This window comes from Panthera uncia, chromosome D4 (genome assembly GCF_023721935.1).
Source record: "Panthera uncia isolate 11264 chromosome D4, Puncia_PCG_1.0, whole genome shotgun sequence".
In the NCBI taxonomy this organism is placed as follows: Eukaryota; Metazoa; Chordata; class Mammalia; order Carnivora; family Felidae; genus Panthera; species Panthera uncia.
In genome coordinates this window covers 81,478,512-81,504,392 of record NC_064807.1, presented here as the reverse complement: position 1 = coordinate 81,504,392, position 25,881 = coordinate 81,478,512, and the positions used below count along the sequence as shown (strand labels likewise).

Sequence of the window (25,881 nt, the reverse complement as noted above, 5' to 3'; positions counted from 1 at the left end):
TAGACTGTGAATGGACACACAATAAATCATTATGGTGGTTATTGCTCAGGAGGGAAAACAGTTGTTGGGAATCAGTAAGGAGAAAGGTTTACTTTTCATTGAATACTTCTTTGCATCTGGGATTTTTGTAATGTGTGTCCTATCTATTCAAATAATAGACAAAATGTACTTAAAATAAACAGAACCAGGCAGGGGTTCCCTTTCTCAGACCTTTCTCCCCATGCAGCCTGGCTCTGACTCTGGCTAGGCTCTGGAAGAAAAAGGACACTGTCCACCTCCCCCAACTCCGCCCCCTGCTGGCTGTCCAGTATGGCCCCGTGGTCTCTGTTTCCTCTTTTTCACCCTTTCGGTCCTACCCCCTGTCCCTCAGCAGGCTCCAGTCACAATAGATTCTCTAAGTTCTCACTTGGCCTTGGGGCCTTTGCATATGCTCTTTCCTCCTGAAACTCTCTGCTCAATCTCACTCACTCTTCCTCATTCCTCTTATTTCAATGCTCCTTATCCCAGAAAGCCTCCCCTGATCATCACCACCAACCAGAATGAACCGTGCCACAGCACAAGGAACTTCTAAGTGTGTACTCAGTTGTAGAACTTATGTGCACATGTGGGTTTGTGTGGTTACTTGATCTGATTAGTCTCCACCAGCACAGGGTGGAGGTGAAAGCGCCCACAATGGGGCTCATACCTGCCTTGTCCTTAGCTGTATCCTTGTCTTGTCCTGTTCATCCTGTTTGTCTGTCTGCCTCTGGCCTCAGGACCACTCTCCTGAAGATCCCTCCTTATCCTTGGATACTTTCCTTTCTAGTTCTTCTGTCAGGAGGCCTGTGGTGATGGGAGTTTTTTCCATGTCTTTCTGAGCCTGTTTTCTCATTTGTAAATTGACTTCCCAGGATTGTTGGGGGGAGAGGGCAGACACTGTAGGGAAAGCATCCCATACAGGTCCTACCTCATAGGACTCTGTATGTTTAGGACAGTGGCTGCGTCTCAGTACATTGTCATTTCCCTCACCTTTCTCAGTTTCATGGTAGCTGACTCTTCCCAAGGAGTATTTTCAGAAGACAGGTAACTGGGCATTAGGATAGCTCTTTTAAAAAAAAATTTTTTTTAAATGTTTTTATTTATTGAGAGAGAAAGAGAGCATGAGTGGGGAAGGGGGAGAGAGAGAGAGAGAGAGAGAGAGAGAGAGAGAGAGAATCTGAAACAGGTTCCAGGCCCTGAGCTGTCAGCACAGAGTCCGATGCAGGGCTCAAACTCAGGAACGAGATCATGACCTAGGCTGAAGTTGGATGCTCAACCAACTGAGCCATGCAGGTGCCCCAGGATAGCTCTTTAACAGTAGTAACAGGTTCTATTTATTAGGTTAGGCCTAATATTAATTCATGCCTCATATTACTTTTATTAAAAAAATTTTTAAGTGTTTATTTTTGAGAGAGAGAGAGAGCGCCAGAGTGCGAGTGGGGGGGGGGGTGGGGGGGCAGGAAGCAGAGAGAGAGGGAGATACAGAATCTGAAGCAGGCTCCAGGCTCTGAGCTGGCAGCACAGAGCTGGATGCGGGGCTCAAACTCACGAATGGTGAGATCATGACCTGAGTTGAAGTTGGACACTTAACCGACTGAGCCATCCAGGCACCCCATATATTTTTGTAAGTAGGCTTTACGCCCAGGAGAGTCCAACGTGGGGCTTGAATTCATGACCCTGAGATCAAGACCTGATCTCAGATCAGAGTTGGACGCTTAACTCTCAGAGCCACCCAGGCGTCCCTGCATGCATCATATTATTTAATTCTCATAACAATCCTGTGAGGTAGCAACTATGTCTATTCCCTCCCTCCCCCTGAGAAACCAGGACTTTGAGGATTAGATGTAACACACCCAAGGTCACAGTTACTAAGTAGAAAAGTCAGATTTGTCTTATTCATCCTTTTACCCAGTCAGCAATTATTTATTCAGTGTCTACTATGTCTAGGCTCTGTGCTTAGCAGCTGGGGTTATAATGATGAGAGAATAAAGGGATTTGACTAGTCATATCCAGAAAAGCTTTTAGGAGGAAGTGACAACAAAGCTGGAGTCTGAAGGAGGAGGATGTTGCTTCCAAGGGCTAAGTTTTTGGCTGAAGTTTTCCCCCATCTTTGAGGGTCAATCTGTCCACCACTGAAACCCCTGGCTTTCAGGAGGTTTCTGCAGTGCCACTTAGCCTCTGATTGGATCTCCAGGGAAGGTGAACTCACTACCTCCAGAGGCCTGTGATAGAAAGGGAAGTTCTGGAAGGCCTAGGAAAACCATGTGGTCCTGACACATTTTAGAACCCAGAGCTGAGGGTATGACCCAGAGGACCTCTGCCCCCCCTCCCTCACACCACCACCACACTAAGGCTTTCCTCTCCCTCTGGGGCTGGGGAATGGTGGTAGGAAAGCAATTAGCTCAATAAAGCTGTAAGGAAACACAGAGGAGATCTAGATGTCTCCTGGTGGGAAGTATTTTAAAAAGTGTCCCTGAGGATATATTTGAACAGGATCTTGAAAGATGAATAGGAGTTTGGGACCGCGTTGGGTGAAGCCAGCTTGAAGGAGCCAAGTTTGGGTTTGGAATCCCCATCACTGCTGGGTGACTTCAACATTGTATCATAGGGACAATATCAGAGCTACCTCATAGAGCAGGTGTAAGGTTTAGACAACACAGTGTTAACGTAAACTAAACAGTGGCCAGCACAGATTAAAGATACAATACAGATTAACCAATGTTGGTAAGGAACAGCCACCTTCAAATTGCAAGGAAGCCTTGCAAAGCATCCTGTGTAGCAGGTGAGGGAAGGTGTGTGATGATAAATGTGGGCAGGGATCAGACCAGGCAGGGGTGCAAATGCCAGGATAAGGATTCAAAAAAAAAAAAAAAAAGAAAAAAAAAATTAAGCAAGGATTGACAGATGAGCCAGGATTGGTAGGGCGGGACTAGGGGAGTGATGAGGAAGAGGCAGCCATGAGGAAGCTGTGGCATGACCCGGCAGAGTGGAGGCGGGCAAAGCACCAGAGTTCTCCTTCTTTGTCTTCAAGCAGGTCAGGTAGGGCTTAGACCTGGGGCGGCAGCCACGATGGGTCCTTCCCTGACAGGGTCGCTGAAGGTCGACGCCTGGGCAGGCCTAGAGGCTGGTGGCCTCGCGCCACCTGGTGGCTGCAGAAGGTACTCAGCCGAGAGCAGGGAGACCGCAAAATCCGGCATTTTGCTCTGGGAAACTGAGGCAGGAAGCCGGTGGGGGTGGGGGCTTAGGACATTCCAATTGGGCCTCGTCCCTCTTCTAACCCCATTTTACAGACGGTAACCGAGGAGAAGGGAAGGCGAACAACGTTGGGTAAGGAGTTTCTCAAACGGAGGGCTTCAAGACACTAGGAGTCAAGAGTCTGAGAGTTTAATGGCATCAATGGTGTGGAGCTTCGTTTGCCATTCGGTTGGGCAGGGAGAAAATTAGAGAGGAGGAAGAGAAACCGTAGTCCTTCCCGCCCACCCGGAGGTAAAGGCTTTTAAGAGTACCCCGGAAAGCAGAGTTTTATAGATCCTATTTGCATACGAACGTAGTCACCTGGAGTTAAACTCCATCCCTTTAATCTCTGGTCCAATTTGTCCCGAAGCCGCGAAGGAAGTCCCTCGTGAATACCTCTAAATTCCGCCCCCTCTAAGCCCCGCCCACAGGGCTGGGCTTCATTGCACGTGCTCGCCCAGCTCCTTCGCGATCCGCCCCTTGGGAAGACTCATTGTCGAGGCGGGGGGAGACGGGGAATCGTAGGGATCGTTAATCATGGAAAAATCAAATAAAGAGAAAGCCCTGAAGTAATGTTTGTTAAATTTTTACCGGAAGTTTTTATCACAGTTCGAGATATTGACAGGCCTTGGCCTTCACTTCTCAGAGCTGCTTATCCTTACTCCCACCCCTTTAGTTGGTGGGGTCCCGCGTGGCCGGCCTCGCCCGGCGGACTTCAATTCCCAGCGTGCTCCGCAGGACCGTGCGTGGCAGCGGCGCGTGACGTCGGGGGAGGGAGCTGGCCAGTGCTGAGGGGGCGCGGCGCGGAGGGGCGCGGAGCCGGGCGGCTCGGGGCCCAGAGAGCGCCGCGGCCGGGAGCCCGCCGGCCCCTGACAGCCCCCTCCCCCCGGCGGACGACGACGACGAGAACGAGGGCGCCGGTCATGGCGGAGCAGCGAACCGAGCGCGGGCCCTGAGCACCACCGCATGGAGCGGGACGAACGGCCGCCTAGCGGAGGGGGAGGCGGCGGGGGCTCGGCGGGGTTCCTGGAGCCGCCCGCCGCGCTCCCTCCGCCGCCGCGCAACGGTGGGTGAGGGGCGTGTGGAGCCTGGGCCCAGGAAGAACCGACTGCCTGTCCCTTGCCCCGGGGGTTTCCCCCCCTCTCGGCCGACTTTTTGGGAAGCCGCAGCGGCTCTGGGTCTCCTCGGCGTGGACCTTCACCCCGGTCCCCTCAGCGCGGACCCTCCCTCTCCTCCCCCGTCCTACTCAGTGTGGACCCTCCCCCTCCTTCCCCGTTCCCCTTAGCGCGGACCCTCCCCCTGCCCGGTTCCTTCAACCTGGACCTTCGTTTCCCCCTCCCTTCTGTCCCCTCAGCACAGGCCTCCCCTCCCCCCGTCCCCTGTGCGCGAATCCTCCTCCCTCCCCCCAGGTCCCCTCAGCTCCGAGCCCTCCTCTTCCCTGGGTCCCTACAGTGCAGATCCTCCCTGGCCCCCCACCTCGCGTCTCGTCAGTGGGGGCTTCCCCTCCCCCTCGGGTCCCCTATGCTCAGAGCGTCCCCTTCCTCCCCCCAGAGGGTCCCTTCAGCGCGCTCCCCTCCCCCCCGCCCCGGCCTTCTCCCACGCGGGTGCCCCCTCCCTCCGCGGACGCCACACCCTCGTCCCCGTCGTTCTCTGTGCCCTCACCTTTCTGGAAGCCGCTTTCCTGCTCCTATGTTGTCCCGGGCCTCCCGTGCCACCCCCGTAAGCTCCGCGAGCCTCCACCTCTGCCCCGACCCTCCAGTTGGTTAGCTACCCGCTCAGCGGTTCCTTTTCGGACCTCTCGGTGCCTGCTCCACACCCCATTCCTCCGCTCCTGCTCAGCCCTTTTCTCTGCTGGTTTAGATCTGTGGCCCGGCCAGGCGCTCGGGACACCTGCCTCTTTCCTCTCTTCCACCGGCCCGTCCCGGTCCGCGCTTGCCCGAGCTCAGCTCTCCTTTTCCCTTTCGCGGTCCCGGACCCAGGCGCTGAGAATTCCTCACCTGGCCCGGCCCTTCCTCCCGCTCTCCCCTGCCCCCACGTCCGGGCCAAGTCCTTGGGTTCCTCCCGGCTGACTCGCCCTCCTCCCCCCCGGCTCCCTCCTTCCTCAGGGTGTTTTATTTGTATCTGTTTGATATTTTCCCCTTCGGTGTTTGCCGCGGAATGTTTTTATTGGTAACGTGTAAGGAGCTTTTGTGAGGTCGTAAAAGGTGAACTTTTGAACTTGGAAAGCGCCCTGGAGCAATTAGCGCAGGCGATAGCCCCGGGAGGCCTGCATTACAAAGGGTGCTCGTACCGGCCGGCAAACGCTCCGGCTGCAAACCCGATTTATTTATTTATTTGCCCTGCCTTCCACCTTTCACATCTTCCTCATTTCCGAATAAAGGGCAGGCTCTCGGAGATCCGCGCCTCCTCCCCTCTCTGCGCCATAAACTCGCAATTCTCTGAAAGATCTAGGACCGAACAGTGTCTAACAAGTAACAGATTTCAAATTGAATGCAAACACCCGGGACAGTTAGGAGGCACTAAAAATTAATTGCTTCAGCAAGAAGCTTCTCAATCAGGACAGTGACCTGGCAGGTGTGAGGAAAGTATCCCGAAAATAGGTCAGTTAGGCGAATGAATGAGGAACTGCAGAAGGAGAGATTTTGGGGTGAATCTGCGCGTTCATGTATTTATTGGCTCATCAAGCATTTGCTACTGCCAGTTTAGTAGATCTGGTGTTTTTACCAGTTAAAAGTCTGTTTAGAAAAGAGCCTGGTTAACTTCACTTGATGTGCTGACCAAATAGTGGTATGTTTTAAAAACTCTTGTCCTTTTTTAGGCTGTATGTGATGTGTGCCATCTAGGTGGCTGGCAGTCCCATGAGGTGTCTTTGGAGAATAATTTCTGAATGTGAACATGTTTTGAGATCAATAAAATCCCGTGTCACAAAGGAGGAGGCTGGAATCCATTGAGGGTAGAAGACGACAGTATCATAGGAACAAAGGATTTCTTTAATGCTTTTGATTTTTTTAAGCTTTTAAAGTGGAGATTTGTTTTGGTATTTATGTATGGATGTTGTAAATCCTGATCTAAAATTTACCACGCTGCACTTTTACCTAAGCTACATCTATCTTATAGCCCGTATTAAGTGTATCCATTTTCATAATGTCTTTGTATGTGTGTGTACTTCCTGTACCCACCTGTGCGTTAACATGTAGATGATTGATTTTACTACAGACATTACTTTCAATTCTGCTTGAGAATGTTGTAAGGGAAACCTAGGAACTGCATTTGCTATTAATTATTCATTAGTACATTTTAAAGAACTCATTGGTAATTTTAACTCTTAATCAGATTTCCCATTCATAGTCTCATTTCCTCAATTGGTCAGAACCATTTTAAAGACTCTTATCGAGCATTCCATTTAGGCCAAGGTGGCTTTAATATTTTACATCAGTTCAATTTAGTGCTATAAATATTTCCTTTTTGTTGAAAACACAGTGGGGACTTTGGACAGTTTGGGCTTAAAATACATGAAATGTTGACTGTTGTGGGATATTTTAGTGTAAAAACCAGCATTGTGTACTGTTTTACAATTTATGTTCATTATCTCTTGCGATTATAATTTAACATGCTCCCAGAAGAATTACCAAAATAGAAAAAATAAAAAAGAAAGTTTATCTTTGGCATGGTGGGAACTTGTTTCTTCCTTTTATACTTCCTAATATTTTTCTCCAAAAGTAAGTGAAACTGCTTAAGTTCTAAGCAGAGAAAATGAATTCTTCTGGCTCTGTATCCTAATGACTGATTTACATTTTGTATGAAATATCTGTAATAGATCGCTGTTTAGATAGGAGGTCTTTTGGTTTGTGTCCTGAAGAACTAAACTGGAGGTGGAATTTTAGAAATGCTTTCCTGCCGGAAACGCCATTGATGCTGAATTTACAGTCCTTTAGATGTTTTTTATTATTCTATCGGAACAGAGTTGCTAGCCTTTTGATGCACCATCACCCTTTCAGGAATTTCATGTGCTGACTGCGCTAGATATTTTCAGTTGTTGCTGTAGGTTTTCATAACAAACATGAACTCGTTCAGTCATGATAGAGGGACTCTCCTTTTGGGGTTTCAAAGGGAGACAAAAGATTTGGGGAAGTATGTGCTGAATATTTGTTATATTTTAACAGAATGAGGTAGTAATCTTTTAGATATTCCAAGTAAAGGAAGGTTATAAGCCATTAATCAGTAATTAAAAGCATGTTTTCTGTAACTACACTTCAGAGGAAATGGGGAGAAGTTCGCTAAATAACTTAATGCCTTTTTCCTGGTATGACCATGCCATGCAAATGTTTATCCCTGAAAATATCAGATTTTTTCCATGACAGTTTAACTTTTCAGTTCTGTGACTTTAAAAGTTAATTAGGAGTCCCCTCCGAATTTTCTACTTTCATTAAAAAAAAAAAGCAACAACATACTCTGGTACTGTTGCTTAGTACAAGTGGCACACAGGTATTTTGTATTAAGTTCGTGACCTCCAAAGAACACTGAAAGGCAACAATGAACAGATTCACTGGTGATTTTGAGCAGCTGAGGTGTGAGATGACCACATTTCTGATCTCATATTTACCACCCATCAAATTCTTTGTGAGCATTTCTGCTCCTTGTAATGAAAATACGATCGTGACATGCTTCCTAATTTGTAAATTATTCTGAATTCCATAGGAAAAAGGTATGTGGTGTGTGTGTATGGCATGTGTTAGCATGTGAAAGGGAGTTAGATGGAGAGGATAATGAAAGAAAAAAAAAACCTGGTAGATTTCCTCAACTACGCCCAAATCCTACATTTCCATATTTTATTCATAATTTCTTAGTTTATAACTTTCCTCCTTTTTCCTGGCGTTGTAGGGCTAAGGTGAAAAATAAGCCTTAGGTTAAAATAACCTATTTTTAGGTTAGTGGAGGGTAGAAATGCCAACTGCTACTATACTGATAAAAAGAAGTTTCTTATAACACTTGTAGTGCTTGTTGTGCAAGTTCGCTTTAAATTGCTAATGATGTTTGGGAGTTTGGGGGCCTGGGGCTGTGTATGTTTCATCTTGTATTAAGATACCATCACTTGGTTTTTATAACTAGGTAGATATTTATTGGTTTTTGTTGAATAAATTGGTCCATTAATGAATTGTGTTGAGATCACAGCTTCTGGCTTCAGAATTTCAAAAGCCAGGATAGCTTCTTCCAAATCAGGAGACTTCGTTTTCAACAAGCTCATCTAGATCTTGGGGGCCTTCTCATAATTTTTGGCTATTTACTTTTGTGTTGTAGCCAAGTTAAAGGATACTTTCTAAGTATTTACATGTATATAATTAGGTTGAAAGTTTTTGAGAAGATAGCTTTTAAGAGCAAATTCTACGTTGTTGGTCAAATCTGTTCTTTTAAAGTAGTACCATAAAAATGCTTTATTTTGTGTGAACCAATCACTTTATATGTGAAAAAGGGTCATAGAAAAATTAAAATTCTGAATCAACAGATAAACAAAACTTGCATTACTACAAAACGTCCTGAAAACAGTTTTGAACAGAAGGTAGCTACTGAATATGCCCATACAAGTAAAGATTTAAAATACTTAAATTTTCATTGCTTTGAAAGTATTTCCCAAACCAAGACATTATAAAAGAAAGCATTTTGTTTCAAACTTTTACATTTTTAAGGACAACGTTTTTCTAGCTCAGGTAATTTCTTAAGGGTTTATGGATGCCTCTGATTGATAGCTAGAGTTCAGAAATACCAGAATTATTAAAGTCAGCAAGAAGTGCTGAGCAGGTGATATATTTTTTTTTTTTTTCGGGTGTTCAGCCCCTGTTAGAGCCATAGTTTCAGATTTATCTGAGTTTAATCTTAAAAAAAAAAAAAAAACAAAAAAACAAACCTTTGGATATAACTTTGATAACACAGTATTCCGAGAATCAAGTCCAGTATTCTATTTATTACTTGTTTTCCAACATGGCTTGTCTGTATGAAAAGGATAAGGCTATTAGAATATAGATCATGGAAAATTAGAAGAAAGACATTGTGCAATGTCTAACTTGCTTTTCAGTGTGATTTAAAATTAATTGTAAACGAGAGAACTTTGAGAGAATAAAATGCTTCCGACTTTATTTTGTCCTTATTACCTGCTGTTCAACAGCAGCCTGTGTAGAACAGCTTCTCAAGAAAACATTTTTTTTTTTTTTTTTTTTGCTAGTTATGACTATTTAAATAAGACTTTACTGTGTAACCTGGTAATTCTAATTAACAGTGATTTAGTTGGGGAGCAAACCAGGATTTCCTCAGCTGGCTGCTGGGGAGCTGAATTGCTTTTTTCCCCACCCCCAGCTGCACCAAATCTTTTGATCCCTAAGCTACAGTGGTTGTCATTTGAGAAAGCAAACTGAGAGAAAATAAGTCGTGAAAATAGCCTGCTTTGAGGCTTCACTTGCATTTTTGAATTTTTGTTCTTAAAAAAAATTACAGGAATAATTGAATCTTCAAAATTTATATTGAATGGAGCAAACTCATGTCTAAATAGAAAATTCTTGGATTTCCTTAACGAATACACTTCTTTAAAAATTTTGGGGTTGTTTTAATACTGATAATCAGTATTTCAGAAGGGAAATTATCCTAATTATAAATTCACAGGAGGCATTCCAGTGCTTTGAATTTCGTTAGGAATGGATGTTTGGGGGAAAGGAGCCTTTATGCAATGGAAAAATTTTCATTCAAGGTAGTTTGTGGTTTCTAAACCATCAGAATTATATAATTCCAAATAACGAATCAGAAATTCTTCAGTCATATACTAAATAAACTCTACAATGTGTTATAATAAGAGTTAACTTTAAAAAATATATTCAAATAAAGAGATTTTTGGATCCTAATTGCAGATTGTACACCCTTCAGTTTGTTTATACCAGAGAAGCTATTCAAGCATAAACCACAGATGGCAGTAGTAGCATATTTTTCTATTTTCTAGAGGGATTCTTGCCTTTAAATTGGTGTCAATTCAATGGGCACTGTTGATAAGTCAGCTGGCAAGTGTAATGTTTCCAAAACCAATTCCCTAGGCAGTGACATGTAATGTATTCCGGAAACAAATCCGAGCATTTGATTTGAAGGTACACTCTGTGGGTGGTTTGGACCAGAATAGTGACTTTGTCAAAGGGAAAATTATGAAGAGAACTTCTTAATAGTGATCGAGGGTATCGAGTAATAAACACACTGGAACTGTAGCTGTGATATTAGCATAGGATGTATTTGTATTAACCATAGATATTTGCTTGAACAATGGTTTGTGTTGGAAACAATTTATAATTCATTTTAAAATATACTTAAGAATCATAATTTTGAGAGAAGTACACAACTAAATTCGTCATGTGGAAGAGGTGGATAGCCTCCACTTTTATTTGCAACTTTTTACATTTCATAGTATGGAATTTTAGATCTGTCTGTAAAATACTTCAGGGTGGGTTCTGCTTGCTCTTTCAGTCATCACTGTAGTGTCAAAATTTCTGTGTTCTTAATTTTCTCCTTTAAAAACACTGATTGAAAAAAGGACATCATTCATTAAACAAATTTTTAAACTTCTTATGATATTTCCTTTGAGTTCAAAGGAAACAGAGGTGTTATCATCTAGTTTAATACTCGGGCACATATCTGTAACAAATTTGTGCCAAAATGAAGAATGGGCTGATTGAGTGAAGGGAACTGCCTTAACCTATATCTAGTTTTCATTTAAAAAATTAATTTTCTGTAACTCATGCACTCATTTCAGTCTTGAAGCTGTGTCATTTTGGAAGGATTAAACATTCAATCTTTTTAACCATTTGTTAACTCCTTATAGATCAAATGCAATGTTGTTTGTATCACAGCTCTAATTTATTCAATTTAGTTTTTCTCTCACAAAAGAAAAGACACAACACTTCTATGAAGTCTTACTCTCTATCCTGCTTTCTCATCTCTTGCCTTTTAAAATTTATAAATGATTAATGAAATGGTACTCAGATGGATTTATTGTTTTCTGTCATTCATCATTTGTTGATCATTCATTACTGGAATGTTTGTTTCAGACTTAATTTCTTCCCATTCATTGAGTCCTTAAATGTTATTACTATAATATCTAAACCATTGGTTTTCAAAGTGTGGTTCAAGAATCCCTGGGGAGAGTCCTTGAGACCCTTTCAGGAGGTTCTTGAAGTCAAAACTATTTTTATGATAATATGGACATTACTTGCTTTTTTCACCACATTAACATTTGTACTGAAGTCGGAGAAACAATGGTGGGTAAAAACTGTTGGCGCCTTAGAAGAAATCAAGACACCAAACTGCACTAGTAGTTATTGTGTTTGTCCCCTCCATGCACTTGTATTTTTTTTAAAAAAAGCCATTTCACCAAAGCCTGTGTTTGTTGAAGGGGTAAAAATTATTAATTTTATTAAATCTCGACCTTTGAGTACATATGTTTTTGATATTCCATTTGAGGAAATGGCAAATAGGCAAGTACACACAAAGAATTTCTGTTGCATGCCAAAATAGAGTAGTTGTTTTAAGGAAAAGTGCTTGTGCAGTTGTGAACTGAACTAGTAGCTGCTGTTTTTCATGGAACACCATTTTCACTTGAAAGAACAATTGATAAACCAAGGTTTATTCGGACCTACGTATTTGGCATTCCATGTTTTTGGAAAATGAACAGTGAATTTGTTATGTCGAGGAAAACTGAGAGTATTTGTTGCTGGTGAGTAAAATTTGAACTTCCAGATGACAATTAGAATTTTGGAAAACTCATATCTGCCACTTTGAGCTTGACAGCTACCCAATACTTATGCCTTTTCTGATGAAATTGATGGTGATATTGTTAACATATGTGAGGGTGTTTTTTGATACTGTACAATGAAATTTGTTAACAATTTGAAGATCTTATTTCAGTGAAGGAATATTTTCCAAATCACTGATGTATCATGTTAAAAAAAAAATCGTGCATGGGGTAAAAGTTCAGTTGAAAATGTCAAATAGACCAATGGATTTTAATGTGACAAAGTACACAGAGTTCATTGATACAGTTTTATATTTCACATTGAACTAACCATTAAGAATCTACCACTCGCTGAGTCTTGGTGTATTATCAAAGAAAAATATCTATAGTTATTTTAATAAGCAAATACTTCTTCTTTTCCAATTATAAATCTATGAGAACAGATTTTCTGCCAAAACAGTTTATCACAACATACTGAAAGTAGACACATACAGGAGAATCTAGCTGCCAGAATTAAGTCAGATGTTAAAAGGGTTTACCGAAAATATAAAACAATGCTAATCTTACCAAATTTTTTGTTTTGTTGTAAAATAGTTATTTTTCGTAAAAACATTTATATAACATGTGACAAGTTTATTATTACTTTTAGATGAATAGATATTTTAAAAATTTCATGGTTTTACAGTATGATAAATATTGATAGATATAACTCATATAAATAATAGCTCTTTGAGGTCCTTGATAACTTTTAAGAATGTTAAAGGGGTCCTAATCACTCAGACCAAAATATGAGAACCTTATTCTAAGTGAATGAATTTAATGTGTAAGAAAATGGTGACTTCACAAGATACTATTGTTAGTACTTTGTTACTTTGGGTTGTCCTTTCCTCTCCCCCTCCCGCCTCCAAAGGGACTACAGAAGGAAAAAAAAATGGAAAGAGTTCCTATCATTTTAAATTTTCTTTGCTTGACTAAATGAAGTGTGTCCTAGTTCACCCTGAGTTCTCTGACAGGCTTTTGTTACCTGCTACATGAAACCTGTTGCTTAACTGTTAATTTGTGGTAGAAAATTTCCAACAGAACCTGTTTCCTCATGAAAGGGAGATTTATAATTGTGGAAATAAATCTTACAACACAAAAATACTTAATAAGAGTCATTGCTGTAAAAATAATGGCATATTTATATGGGATAAAAAAGATCCTATCTTGCTTCTTAAAACTTCCAAGAATAACTTGCTTGTTTGTTCAGATAAGTTTGGCTTTCACAGAGTCTTCTGAAGTTGTGGTTTTGGTAATGTTATTTTGTAGATTGGTTTGCCTTTTAACCTGGTTTTCACTGAGGGATGTGGTAATAAAGCCGGTATAGAAGAAGCATCTCCTCTTCTGGTCTAAGAATACCCTTTCCTAGTGTGAGTAACATTTTAGTGTAAGTCAATTGCTATGTTGTTAAAGAGTTAGGGATTTACTCCTAAGGGTAGTTGCTATGTAGAACTCATTCTGTAGTGAGTTTGCTGGCAGAAGAAATGTCACATAACAATGTGAATAACAATAAGGACTTACTGGATCAGAACTTAAGATGAAGCTTGGTGGGTAATGAAAGATCAATGAGATATTTAGGTTTCCTTCCTTGAGAGCTCTGTAATTATCTTGGTGTTCTTGGAGTTTCACATAGTGTGCCTTTTAAAGCATTTTTGTATTCTTTGGGGGTTGCAGCTTAGTCATAAGATACAAGTCTTTTTTATTTTAAGACTTGGATTTTATTTCAAGTTTCAGATGGAATTTTAAAATGCATTCTTCATCAATTGAGTTAAATCGTTTTAATTACTAAAATTAATAACTGAGACAGATTTTTTTCTCCCATATTCTTGCTATACTCTTGAAATCTAACCTGTCAGGAGACTTCCTCTCTAGCCTTACAGTCCTTCCTCCAAAATCCCTTTTTACCAGGATAATAAACCACCTGGGGGAAACCCCCCACTGATATCTATTTAGAGGGCTTTGTTTTTTGGAAGTGGCAGTAGTAGTCTGACACAGAGGAAGGATTTTGGTTAGATGGTGTGAGAGGGAAAGAGCATGGACTCGAGTGTGGCAGAACAAAGATCACAGCTATGTGACTTTGTCACTTGACTTCTCTGAACTTTGGTATTCACATTTAATAATTATAGCAGCTAACATTTATGTATAATATTCTAAACACCTTACATATATTAACTCAGTTTATCCCCATAACGCTATGAATTAGGTGTTCTGTTATCCTCTCCATTTTGCAGATGTGAAAACTGAAGCCCATAGAGGTTAAGCCCCAAATTTCACGGTTAGTAACATTATAAATAATGTTTCCTAGATTTAATCTCTCCCCACTCCCATACTGTAACTTTGAAATTGACTGTAGGGTTATTAGGATTAGTGACAAGGTCTTTATAAAGTGCCAACCATATCTGTCCCAAAGCAGACACTTGTGGATCCAGACCATTTATAGTTGTTGAGGAGGCCCAGAACTCAGCTTTCTGTAGGTAGTCACAGAGATCCACTTTTAGAATTGCAGGTGACTTTTTCTTTCTCTCATGTGGGCTTTAATAAGCCAACCAGGAAACAATTCTGTGGAGTCAGGGACAATCCTTGGTGACTCTGAGTGATGCTAAGGAAAGAGGGGTTTTGAGGTACTCAAGGCAGGGATAACTATCTCTCTTGTAGCTGTGTCCTCAACACTAAACACGAGGAATTGGTGTTTTATGAATGTTGAATGAATGAATGAAAAGTCAGGTCAGGAGTCTTGAGTCTTGATTTTATCAGGGTCCTTTGGATTTGAGTCCTTTGCTGGTAGTCAGAGAAAGTCTACAAAACGAAAGAATTTTCTTCTCAGTCACTTGGGAAAATTGACCAATATCTAAGTCAAGCAGTGTGTTTCAAGCTAAATCCAGAGTTTGATGGGCCCTGAAACCAGAATGTAGTTTCTATTTGGAAATGTGGCTCTCCTTGTAACTGAAGTGACTAGATATACCAGATTAAGAAGAGATAGCCAGTAAACTCCTGGTTGTTTGCTTGACTGTTTTGGGATATTCACTTAGGAAAAGATGGCTTTGTCCTTTGTATCTTTTTTATTTCTGCCACACCAAAGCTGGCTGTATGGAAGAGAAGAGAACCAATCCAAGAAAGTTGATGTAACTTTTTGAAAATGGAAATACAAGAGCCAGTTTTCCAAAGCTTGTAAAACATAGAACATGATTTCCCAGCAAAGAGAGATACAGTGAGAAAAATGTGGCAATGTGGGTTAATAGATTATGGTAGCAGTATAGTTTGAGTAGAGAAGGACTTGAGAGAGAAGGCCAACCACATTATTTGGGGAGGTAGGAGGCCTAGGAACTCATTGATAGGCCTGAGTTTTGCCTGGGTTCTGATTCTAACACTGTAACAAAGCTCTGAGTCTATATGGATCCACCTCTAAAATGAAGGAGCTAAATTAGATAATCCCTGAAGGAATTTTCCAGCTTTATGATGGAATGAATTGGGTAAAACAGGAAGTTGCAATTTAGGAAAGCCCTGCCTAAAGCAAATAGTTGTGATACAGCACAGATTCTCTGGGATGATTTTGATTTCAGATACCCTCAAAGAATGTTTGTATTTACCATACTTTGTTTCCCTGTTTTGATTTTAGAACACCTGGCTGCTTTCAAGTCTGTAGGATCACATAATTTACATGACAGATTCCATTCTCTGTGTTCACTTTTATAGAAATGTTTACAATTACAGTTCTAATGCTATCATTTGTAATGTAAACTTGAAATTAGATGTAGAGTTTTCGTTTATTTTTTTCTTTTTAAAAATGATCACTTTTCCCCCCATTTATAACCCCTCCGTGGTACACTTTCTCTTTCCTAAGTACAATTTCATTCATTGAGTCAAACCTATAATTTCAGTTTTTCTCTCATTCCTTGTAAAGGGATTTTATCTGCAAAATGCATTCAGCATTTGAGAAGGGTTCTGTCCTCTTAAGATTAAATGCCCTGCATTTGAGAACTTGGATTCATTAAGGAAAATTGCAAAACTTCCTTAAATGCTGTAGGTCTGTAAAAAAGGGAACCCAGCAGGAAAGGGGCAGCAATGCATGGGGGAGGGGAGAAGTGGAGGGGGGGGGGCAGTAAGCAAGGGAGCTGCAGTTGAAATATTCATCAATCATTTTACTGGCACCAGGAAACCAATCAGCCTTTTAGAGGAGAGAACTTAATCAATCACCTAATGTGGGAAATTACAATTGCTTTCCCACACACAAAAATATTCTCTTACTTGCTGACAGATCAAATCTGAAAGATAGTTGGGCTGGCCAGTATCCAGAGGTAACTGATGGCAAGCAGTTACTGAAAGTACTACTGTGATGAAGAAATGCACATAGCATTTGAAGATAAAATTTCCTATCTGCTTTGAGCCTTTTCAAAATCTTTCATAGTGAGTTTGCTTTTCATAAAGTGTCTTCCATTAATAAGAAACCATTACAGAGCACATATGGGTAATACAAAGGGTGTGAAACACTAAATTTATTCTCCAAAGCTAGTTTAAGGAGCATAGATGGGGCTTCTGGCTGGAGAATACCCAGTGTTTCCAGTGCCTCATTTGGAAAGCAACTTTAGAGCATTGTCTAAAGGGACATATCCTGGGGAACAAAGTTGGAAGTGCTTGCATATAAATAAAAGCTGGAGGGGGATTTAGCTGTATCTTGTATTTAGATTTTAAATGACTTGATCTCTGAGCTGTGTTCTTGAATTGCCTATGGCCCTTAGATACTTAGGTGTGAGCTGCCTAAGAATCCAGTATTTTTAAAGTTAGAAATGCACGATCATTGTGGAAAATACAGAAAATGAAGGAAAAGGAAAATTACATATATTAATCTTGCCTTCAAGCAACTTGCATTAACATTTTCTGATTTTTTCTTCTAGATTTTTTACAAATCCTAGTTTTTTGCTTGTGATTGTACAGTATATGCCATTGTTTTATGCTTTTTTTTTTAAAGTTTAAGCTTTTTTCTCAAACTTTATACAATCAACCTGAATTCATTTAAAACTGTTAATAGTATATCACAGTCCATCGTTCTTAATTGTCGGACATTTAGTTTTTAGTTTCTCATTTTATAACAGTACTAACCCCAGACCATTTTGTGCTTGCTTTTAATTTGGCTTATTTTGCAGGGTAGATTTTTAGAAGTATATATCTACCTATTGCACCTTCTTCAACAACCAGTTTAATTTACACTAAGATATTTTGTATACTAACATCTAGGTCTGTTAGCAGTACTTTTTTTTTTTTTTTTTTTTTTTTTAAATAAGTGCCTGATGCTCAAGATAGAATTGAGATGTGGTGATAGGCTATTCTGTTCTCATTTTTTAGAGAGAAAGTCATTCCTAATGCCTTTTGTCCCCTGAATCTTTTAGATTTCTGGCACCAGCCCTCCCATGCACATTGCATTCCACCCCCACCTCCATCCTACTATCTCTAGCCTGGTCAGAGCAGTGTTTAGGGACCCTTCTGAGGCTGCCGTCTTTCTCTTAAAGATTATTAGGGAATGGGTGGCAAAGACACTTTGGAGCCTTCGCTGGTTGCCTCTAAAAATCTCAGAAGGATGGATTGGTGGTGTGACTGTGTGTGTGTGTGTGTGTGTGTGTGTGTGTGTGTGTTCCAATACAAATATAATACCTTCCTCAAAGTCTTGAATATATCCAGAAGCTTGTGACTGAATTTGGTTAGAAATTAAATACAGGGAGAGAGAAGTTAAACTTGCATTCCTTTAGAAATCTGTATAATCCCCCTCAGTTCTTCAGTGGCTGACTTTTATCCTAATCCTGCATGGGGTTTTATAGTGAAAAAGACCTAAATAAATCTTGTACTAATTTGAAAGGCATTGGCAGTTTTTAACAGGGCTGGTTTTAGAATGGAAGTTAGTAACATTTTGGGATTCTGGTGATCTACAAATTTTGAATTAAAACATAAATGATATTTGCTGAAATTAAAGAGTTTTCTAATTTGTAAAGTTTATGTTTGTTGATTGAGGAGGGTAAACACAAATGTTTGAAGATCATTTGCTCTCCTTCTTTGTTCTCACCACTGGTGGTCAGAGAACTTGCAATTTGCCAAAACACAGTCTTTATAATGCTCTTTAATAAGAAAGTAAATAAGCCAGCTGCTCTTTCCCATAACTATACCAGTTGCAAACTTCTTCAAATCCTGGTTAGTAATTAAAAGCCTTGAGATGACCTTGAATCTAACTGAAATACAAAAAGCTGTCCTGAGTTAAATTTATAGCTTTTGTTGATTGCAAAAGAGATTAGGAAGAATCACATTCTGTTTGCTAAAAACATTAAAGGTAGCCTTGTGTAGTGTACATTGAAGATGAGAAATACAAACCACTATTAAAGTGCAAAAAAGAGGCCTGGAATGGACTTGAAAAAAATTAAGTTTGTCATCTCTTCATTGAGCATTTAAAATATGTACTTGAAAATATTGGAGGTAGGGTGGCATTTTTCAAACTGTCAGTTTGTGATATTCAGATTTGTTAGAAGATCTGTTCCCGGGGCGCCTGGGTGGCTCAGTCGGTTGAGAGTCTGGCTTCGGCTCAGGTCATGATCTCGCAGTCTGTGAGTTCGAGCCCCACGTTGGGCTCTGTGCTGACAGCTCGGAGCCTGGACCCTGCTTCAGATTCTGTGTGTGTGTCTCTCTCTCTCTCTGCCCCTCCCCCACTCGTGCTCTCTCTGTCTCAGAAATAAACATTAAAAAAAATTTAAAAAGATCTGTTCCCCTACATCTTAATATCAAAGAGATGTTTGAACCCAATGGGAAATCAGAACAAGTGTTTAATGCTTTTTAAAAGTAACAGTGTAATTGGGTCTTGAAATATTTTACAGGAGTGGGAACTTTGTTAGTAAGTTTCTGATTATACTCAGGCAGTGTAAAAGTAAAAATATATTGATATTTTAAAAGTGCTTTATATAATGGGCCATATCATAAAATCTATGAATAGAGAATTTTTCTGCTAAATAAAAAGGGCAGAATACATTTTTAGTTGTTTAGAGAGCCTTGAACTACCATTTTATTGAGAGAAGGAAACTTGAAATTGTTGCTGTTAAGTTTTATGCATCAATTGGTGGGGTGACATGTCTCCTGGCATCATAAATGTGATAAATCCCTGAAGAGTCCAGCCGTAAGGGAAATAGTTTGAGCAAGCATTAATGTCTTATATAGATCTTACAGATTTTAGGATTATTTTTGTTCTTATATTTATTTAGGGAGACTAGCCTACACTTTGTTCAGAATAATGATCATAGGGGTACCTGGGTGGCTCCATCGGTTAAGTGTCCAACTTTTGGATTTGGTTCAGGTCATGATCTCACGGTTAGTGGGTTTGAGCCCCTCATGGGGCTCTGCACTGACAGCACAGAGCCTGCTTGGGATTCTCTCTCTCCCTGTCTCTTTGCCACTACTTGTGCTGACACTCTTTCTAGGCTCTCACTCTCTCTCAAAATAAATAAATGAACTTAAAAAATTGATCATAAAGTTGTGTGTGTGTGTGTGTGTGTGTGAGAGAGAGAGAGAGAGAGAGAGAGAGAGAGAGAGAGAGAATGAAAGGAAAGGTTATAATGTACAGCAGGGATTGCCAGTCTGGGATCCCTAAAGATGGTAATGGGGATTCTCAAGCAATTGCCATTATTTAAAATTTTATCTGAAATCATATGAGTAATAAAGTTTTCCAGACTAAATAATAAGATCTCGAAACTTCTAACTTCTGCTTGAAATTATTCCAACTTAGTCTGGTAATACTGCCACTCAATCTCTGAATAGCAGATAGAAGTTCTTGCAGAAAAGGGTAGAGTAAGAATTACGGTATGGTAGACAAACTTCATTGGCAATTAAAATGATTTCCGTGAACTATTGTGATGTAGTGGTAAGAGTAGGTGTGTTAGAGCATGAGCTTTGGAGTTAGACCTGGCTTTAAATCCTGTCTTAACTACTTTTGTGGGGATTTTGGAAGGTAATGGTGGTGAAAGAACGTTAGGATCACCACACACCAGATTACTGGTGAATGAAATGATGCAGTGTGTGAGAACCTAGAGTGTAGCTATGTTACTTCAGGGAAGTTATTTAACATTTCTCAATTTACTTATCTGTAAGTAAGGTTAAGACCATCTACTTCATAGGTAGGCAAGCTGGTTCACCAAAATCCAAGTGATTGAAACTTGTTTGCCAAATGTCCAGTTCACCCAGTAGGTAATTCAATAAAAATCAATTTGCTGAATCTCATTTGTAGAACTTAAAGAATTTATCATCACTCTCCTTAATTGCTCTCCTACCATTTCCCCCCCTATCCTCCCCCTTTTCCTATACCTCCTCTCTTCCCCCATCACCTGCAGCCCAGACCAGGCTATATCTTTCCACCAGCAGAGGTCCCCTCTCTGCCCTAGTTTCTTTGTAGCCCCAGCAGCAGAGAGCTGGAGTAGAGACAGATTGAACATTCTTGAAAATGCTATCCTGTCAATCTAAATTTGGTAAAAATATTTAAAAGCTAATTAAACTGTCCCATTTATATGAACTGTTATAAACTGTCTAAATGGTTAAAACAAATTTTGGGTAAATTTAGAGATTTGGCTATTGGGAGATTTGGCCATCTGGTAAATTGACTTGGAACTACCTACATAGGTGTGTTTGGAGAAATTAGGCCATATATATATTAGGCTATATATATATATATATACACATATAAAGTGTCTATTATTACACAGTGTGGTTTGACTTTAGCAGGTGCTCTGTTGGTATTCCTTTTCTCAAAGCACTTCTCAGAACTGGAATCCCTCCCCCCCCCCATTTTCTCACCTGTGGGCTCTAGTTGGACACTAGCAAATGATGAAGTGATCAAATCTGGTTTATCAAGTCACTAGGACTACCTAGTGACTTCTCCCATTATAGCATTGTTGAATTTGTCCAAATGAAATACCTTCTTTTAGCTTGAACATCTGTTCTAAAATGGCCTTGCCTTTAGTACTCTTTGGGGTCTGACTTCTCATTGATTTAAGATGTGTACCACTTTCCTGAAACACTTTATTCCTAGTCATTTGTAACTAGAATTATGAGCCTTAGAGAGTAAACTGCAGCCTTGTCAGGGCAAAAAAGCAAGGCCAGGTCCCTGGAGGATCTTGGGAGCAAATGCTCTTGTCTCTAATACTTAGGAAGCCTGGCTTCCCCACCCCCTACCCCAAGCCTCTCTAGAGGTCTTTAAAAAGGCTTTCTGGTAATATCCTTAAAGGAAGGGAAGAAATGATTGTTGAGTGCTCAATGTGTGCCAGGCACTGTACTAAACTCTGTAATGTAATTCTTTCCCCAACTTTTCTTTGATAGGTGGTGATAGTCCCATATTACAGATGAGTTAATTGAGGTTTAGAGTTGAAAATAACTCACCACTACTTATACCACTACTCCACCAAACCAGTGTTTTCCAGGCTTCAGTCTTTCTTATATTATCATCATCATTTTTGTCATTTCCTAATAAATTGTTTATTTACTATTTTAAATATTGTATAATTAAATACTTTGCAACCCAAAGTTTATTTTAAAAGGAAATTTTGTAATTATTAAAAGGAAAATTATTTGCCATAAATAGAAGGTAATAGTAAAAAGAAATGTAATGAAAATAATATTGTGTTAAATTTTAGCTAAGATGTTGTCTGCCCAAGTCTTTCTGATCAGGTCTTTGTTAGGGAGATTAGCAAGCATTAGAGAGGCAGTGGACAAACTTAGTACTAAATTAAAGTTTTTCTTCTGATGTAATTAGAAGGAAGGATTGAAATAGAATTGAAAAGGTAACAAACAACTTTAGAATGTTTTAAAATGCTTTCTTGTTTGTGCCACTTAAAATCTTCTAGTGATTTCTTCACTTTGGGAAACACTGACGTAGGTGATGGTGTGCTCATTTTCCATATGAGTAAACTGTGGGGAGGACATTTGTTTGAAGTTGAGCCTCTAGTCCACAGACCTGACTTGTGTCGGCACCCTTCTTCTCCCCTTTCCTTCTCTCATTCCTACCCTTTCATCCTTCTTCTTTTCTTCTCCATCCTCTAGGAGAATTCAGAAGATTTTAGATGGCATTTTTCTGATTTTTTGTTTATTTGTTTAACTGCTATGAGATAGGATTTCATCTTAAGGAACTCAGGTCTTTCTCTGAACATTGCATTTTTTGGTGCTTACTGGATTGTAGAAGTTGGGTATACAGTATACAGTACTTTTGTAGTACCTGTATCCCTACAGAAAGTAGTTATTGTAGTAAATAGAAAGATATCATAAATCTTCCCTTGACTCCTAATTAGATAATGTTGGAAAAGTAAGTTTAAAAAAAGATGCTGCCAGCAGTTTTTTTAAGTATAATTTATTGTCAAATTGGTTTCCATACAACACCCAGTGCTCATCCCAACAAGTGCCCTCCTCAGTGCCCATCACCCAGTTTCCCCTCTCCCCCACCCCGCATCAACCCTGTTTGTTCTCAGTATCCAAGGGTCTCTTATGGTTTGCCTCCCTCCCTCTCTGTAACTTTTTTTTTCCCCTTCCCCTCCCCCATGGTCTTCTGTTAAGTTTCTCAAGATCCGCATATGAGTGAAAACATATGGTATCTGTCTTTCTCTGACTGACTTATTTCACTTAGCATAATACCCTCCAGTTCCATCCGCGTTGCTGCAAATGGCCAGGTTTCATTTTTTCTTGTTGCCAAGTAGTATTGTTGTATATATAAACCACATCTTCTTTATCCACTCATCAGTTGATGGATGTTTAGACTCTTTCCGTAATTTGGCTATTGTTGAAAGTGCTGCTATAAACATTGGGGTACAAGTGCCCCTATGCATCAGCGCGCCTGTATCCCTTGGGTAAATTCCTAGCAGTGCAATTGCTGAGTCATAGGGTAGTTCTATTTTTAATTTTTTGAGGAACCTCCACACTGTTTTTCAGAGCAGCTGCACCAGTTTGCATTCCCACCAACAGTGCAAGAGGGTTCCCGTTTCTCCACATCCTCGCCCGATTCTATTTTGAAATAGTTGTTATCTCAAGTGCACTAAAAGGCAGTTTCTTTGATTTTTGTCTCTTGTAGTTTTGTTAAAAAAATTTTTTTTAAATGTTTATTTATTTTTGAGAGACAGAGTGAAAGTGGGGGAGGGGTAGAGAGGGAGACACAGAATCTGAAGCAGGCTCCAGGCTCTGAGCTGTCAGCAGAGAGCCTGATTCGGGGCTTGAACTCACAAACCATGAGATCATGACCTGAGCTGAAGTCAGACGCTTAACCGGCTGAGCCACCCAGGGGCCCTGTTTTTTGTAGTTTTGTAATTTACATTTACCTTAATTATAAGTTTAATTAACATTTTATTGCATTATGTTGCAATGGAGACAATAGGTCTTGATATAACTGTTATAACTGGAGTCTAGACTATGGTTTGAATTTTTAAAATTCCATTTTAAAATGATTGTTGGGACTCCTGGGTGGCTCATTTACTGGCTGTACCAGTTTGCATTCCCACCAAGAGTCTGACTGTTGACTTCGGCTCAGGTCATGATCTCATGGTGGTGAGATCAAGCCCGTGTCTGGCTCTACTCTGGTCATGGAGCCTACTTGGGATTCTCTCTTCCTCTTCCTCTGCTCCTCTCCTGCTTGAGCTGTTGCATGAGCGCTCTTTCTCTGAAAAAACGTAGTAATAAAATTTAAAAAATTTAAAAAGATGGTTTACATCTTATTTTTTTAATTTTATTTTTTAAAGATTTTATTTTTTAAAGATTTTCTTTTCAGGTAATCTCCACACCCAATGTGGGGCTCGAATCCACAACCCCAAAGCCAAGAGTTGCACACTTCACTGACTGAGCCAGCCAGGCACCCCAAAAGATTGTTTACATTTTAATTTGATTTTTATTTGTTTCTGAAAATGTCTAAGAAAAAATTATTTTTGTTTTAAAAATGTTTATTGTCAAGTTAGCTAACATACAATGTATTCAGTGTGCTCTTGGCTTCAGGAGTAGATTCCCATTATTCATCGCTTACGTAGAACACCTAGTGCTTGTCCCAACAAGTGCCCTCCTCAATGCCCATCACCTATCCCCCACCAATTAATCCTCGGTTTGTTCTCTGTATTTAAGAGTCTCTTGTGGTTTGCCTCCCTCTCTGTTTGAAACTATTTTTTTCCCCTTCCCTTCCCCCATGGTCTTCTGTTAAGTTTCTCAAATTCCACATATGAGTGAAAACACGATATCTGTCTTTCTCTGACTGACTTATTTTACTTAGTATAATACCCTCCAGTTCCATCCACGTTGTTGCAAATGGCAAGATTTCATTCTTCCTCATTGCCAAGTAGTATTCCATTGTATGTATAAACCACATCTTTATTCATCAGTTGATGGACATTTGGGCTCTTTCCATAATTTGGCTATTTGTGATAACACTGCTATAAACATTGCGGTACATGTGCCCCTATGAATCAGCACTCCTAGATCCTTTGGATAAATTCCTAGTAGTGCTATTGCTGGGTCATAGTGTAATTTTATTTTTAAGTGTTTGAGGAACCTCCATACTGTTTTCCAGAGTGGCTGCACCAGTTTGCATTCCCACCAACAGTGCAAGAGGGTTCCCAATTCTCCACATTCTTGTCAACATCTGTTGTTTCCTGAGTTGTTAATTTTAGTCACTCTGACCGGAGTGAGGTGGTATCTCATTTTGGTTTTGATTTGTATTTCCCTGATGATGAGCAACGTTGAGCTCATGTATTTTGTCTTTCATGTATTTCTTGATCTTTCAAGAAATTTCATAGATTCAAGAAATTTATTTCAAGAAGTTTCAAAGATTTCATAGATCTTTCATGTATTTCTTGGCCATCTGGATGTCTTCTTTGGAAAAGTGTCTATTCATGTCTTCTGTCCATTTCTTCACTGGATTACTTGTTTTTCAGGTGTTGAGTTTGGTAAGTTCTTGATAGATTTTGGATACTACCCCTTTATTCGATATGTCATTTGCAAATCTCTTCTCCCATTCCGTCGGTTGCCTTTTAGTTTTGTTGATTGTTTCCTAAGAAAAACTTTCTAATACCTTTTTTTTTTCTTATTTAATTTTGTATTGTGCCAATTGCTACAAAAGGAATTCTGTAATCCTATTGTTGAAAAAGTTTGTTCCACTAGTTATTATACAAGAAAAGTATTTGGTTTTGAAATATTTTAAATAACATCTTTAAAATTCTTCATGGAAACATTTTGTGCTTGGGAAGAAATTACAAGGAATTCTCTTAGAAATCATTGTTATGATAACATACAAATCTAGGATAACAGTTCTTCATGAAGTTTATTTTGACTTGACTTTCTTGTATCTTTTATTGTACTTTACGTTGTATACTATCTTAGAATATTTACTATAGATTCTTGATAAATGATCTTGTGAAACTTATTCTTAATAGGTCTCTAATCCCAGGGGCCAGACTGGTATAGTGTATGGCAGGCCAATATTGGTTCAGTGGATATTTTAATGAAAATTTTCTAATAGTTGGCATAAACCAAAATACATGATTCACTTCTCTGTGACACTTTGAATCCGGGGTTTTAACCTAGAGCTTAGCCCAGGGCAAGATTTGTCACCATACTTTGGCATATGAAGTAATGGAAACTTCAGACCAAAGAGTTTGAAATTTTACTATAAAACTCAGTGTGCTCTAATCTAGAATTTTACCAGTTAAAATTTAAATAACAAAAACTTGATTTTTCTCATGTCTAGAATATACACTGAACTATTTGTGTTCTTCCCGTTAAAAAGAAAACTTTGTCTCAAACTGATTTCTTATCTGAATTGTGATTTAGTAACTATTCATGTGTAAAATTAG

At 39.9% G+C, this 25,881-nt stretch overlaps 1 protein-coding gene across 4 annotated transcripts in view; it reads left to right on the top strand.

Annotated features, from left to right (window-relative positions):
• Positions 1-3,965: 3,965 nt before the first annotated feature.
• Positions 3,966-25,881, top strand: part of NR6A1 (nuclear receptor subfamily 6 group A member 1) — a 230,694-nt gene continuing 208,778 nt past the window's right edge. For 2 of the 4 annotated variants that reach the window (XM_049628660.1, XM_049628655.1), the window contains exon 1: positions 3,966-4,318. In XM_049628660.1, the coding sequence (XP_049484617.1) occupies positions 4,219-4,318 (100 nt within the window). In that variant the 5' untranslated portion in view covers positions 3,966-4,218. The remainder of the gene's footprint in view (positions 4,319-25,881) is intronic. The other 2 variants (XM_049628676.1, XM_049628669.1) reach the window with 2 other exon arrangements.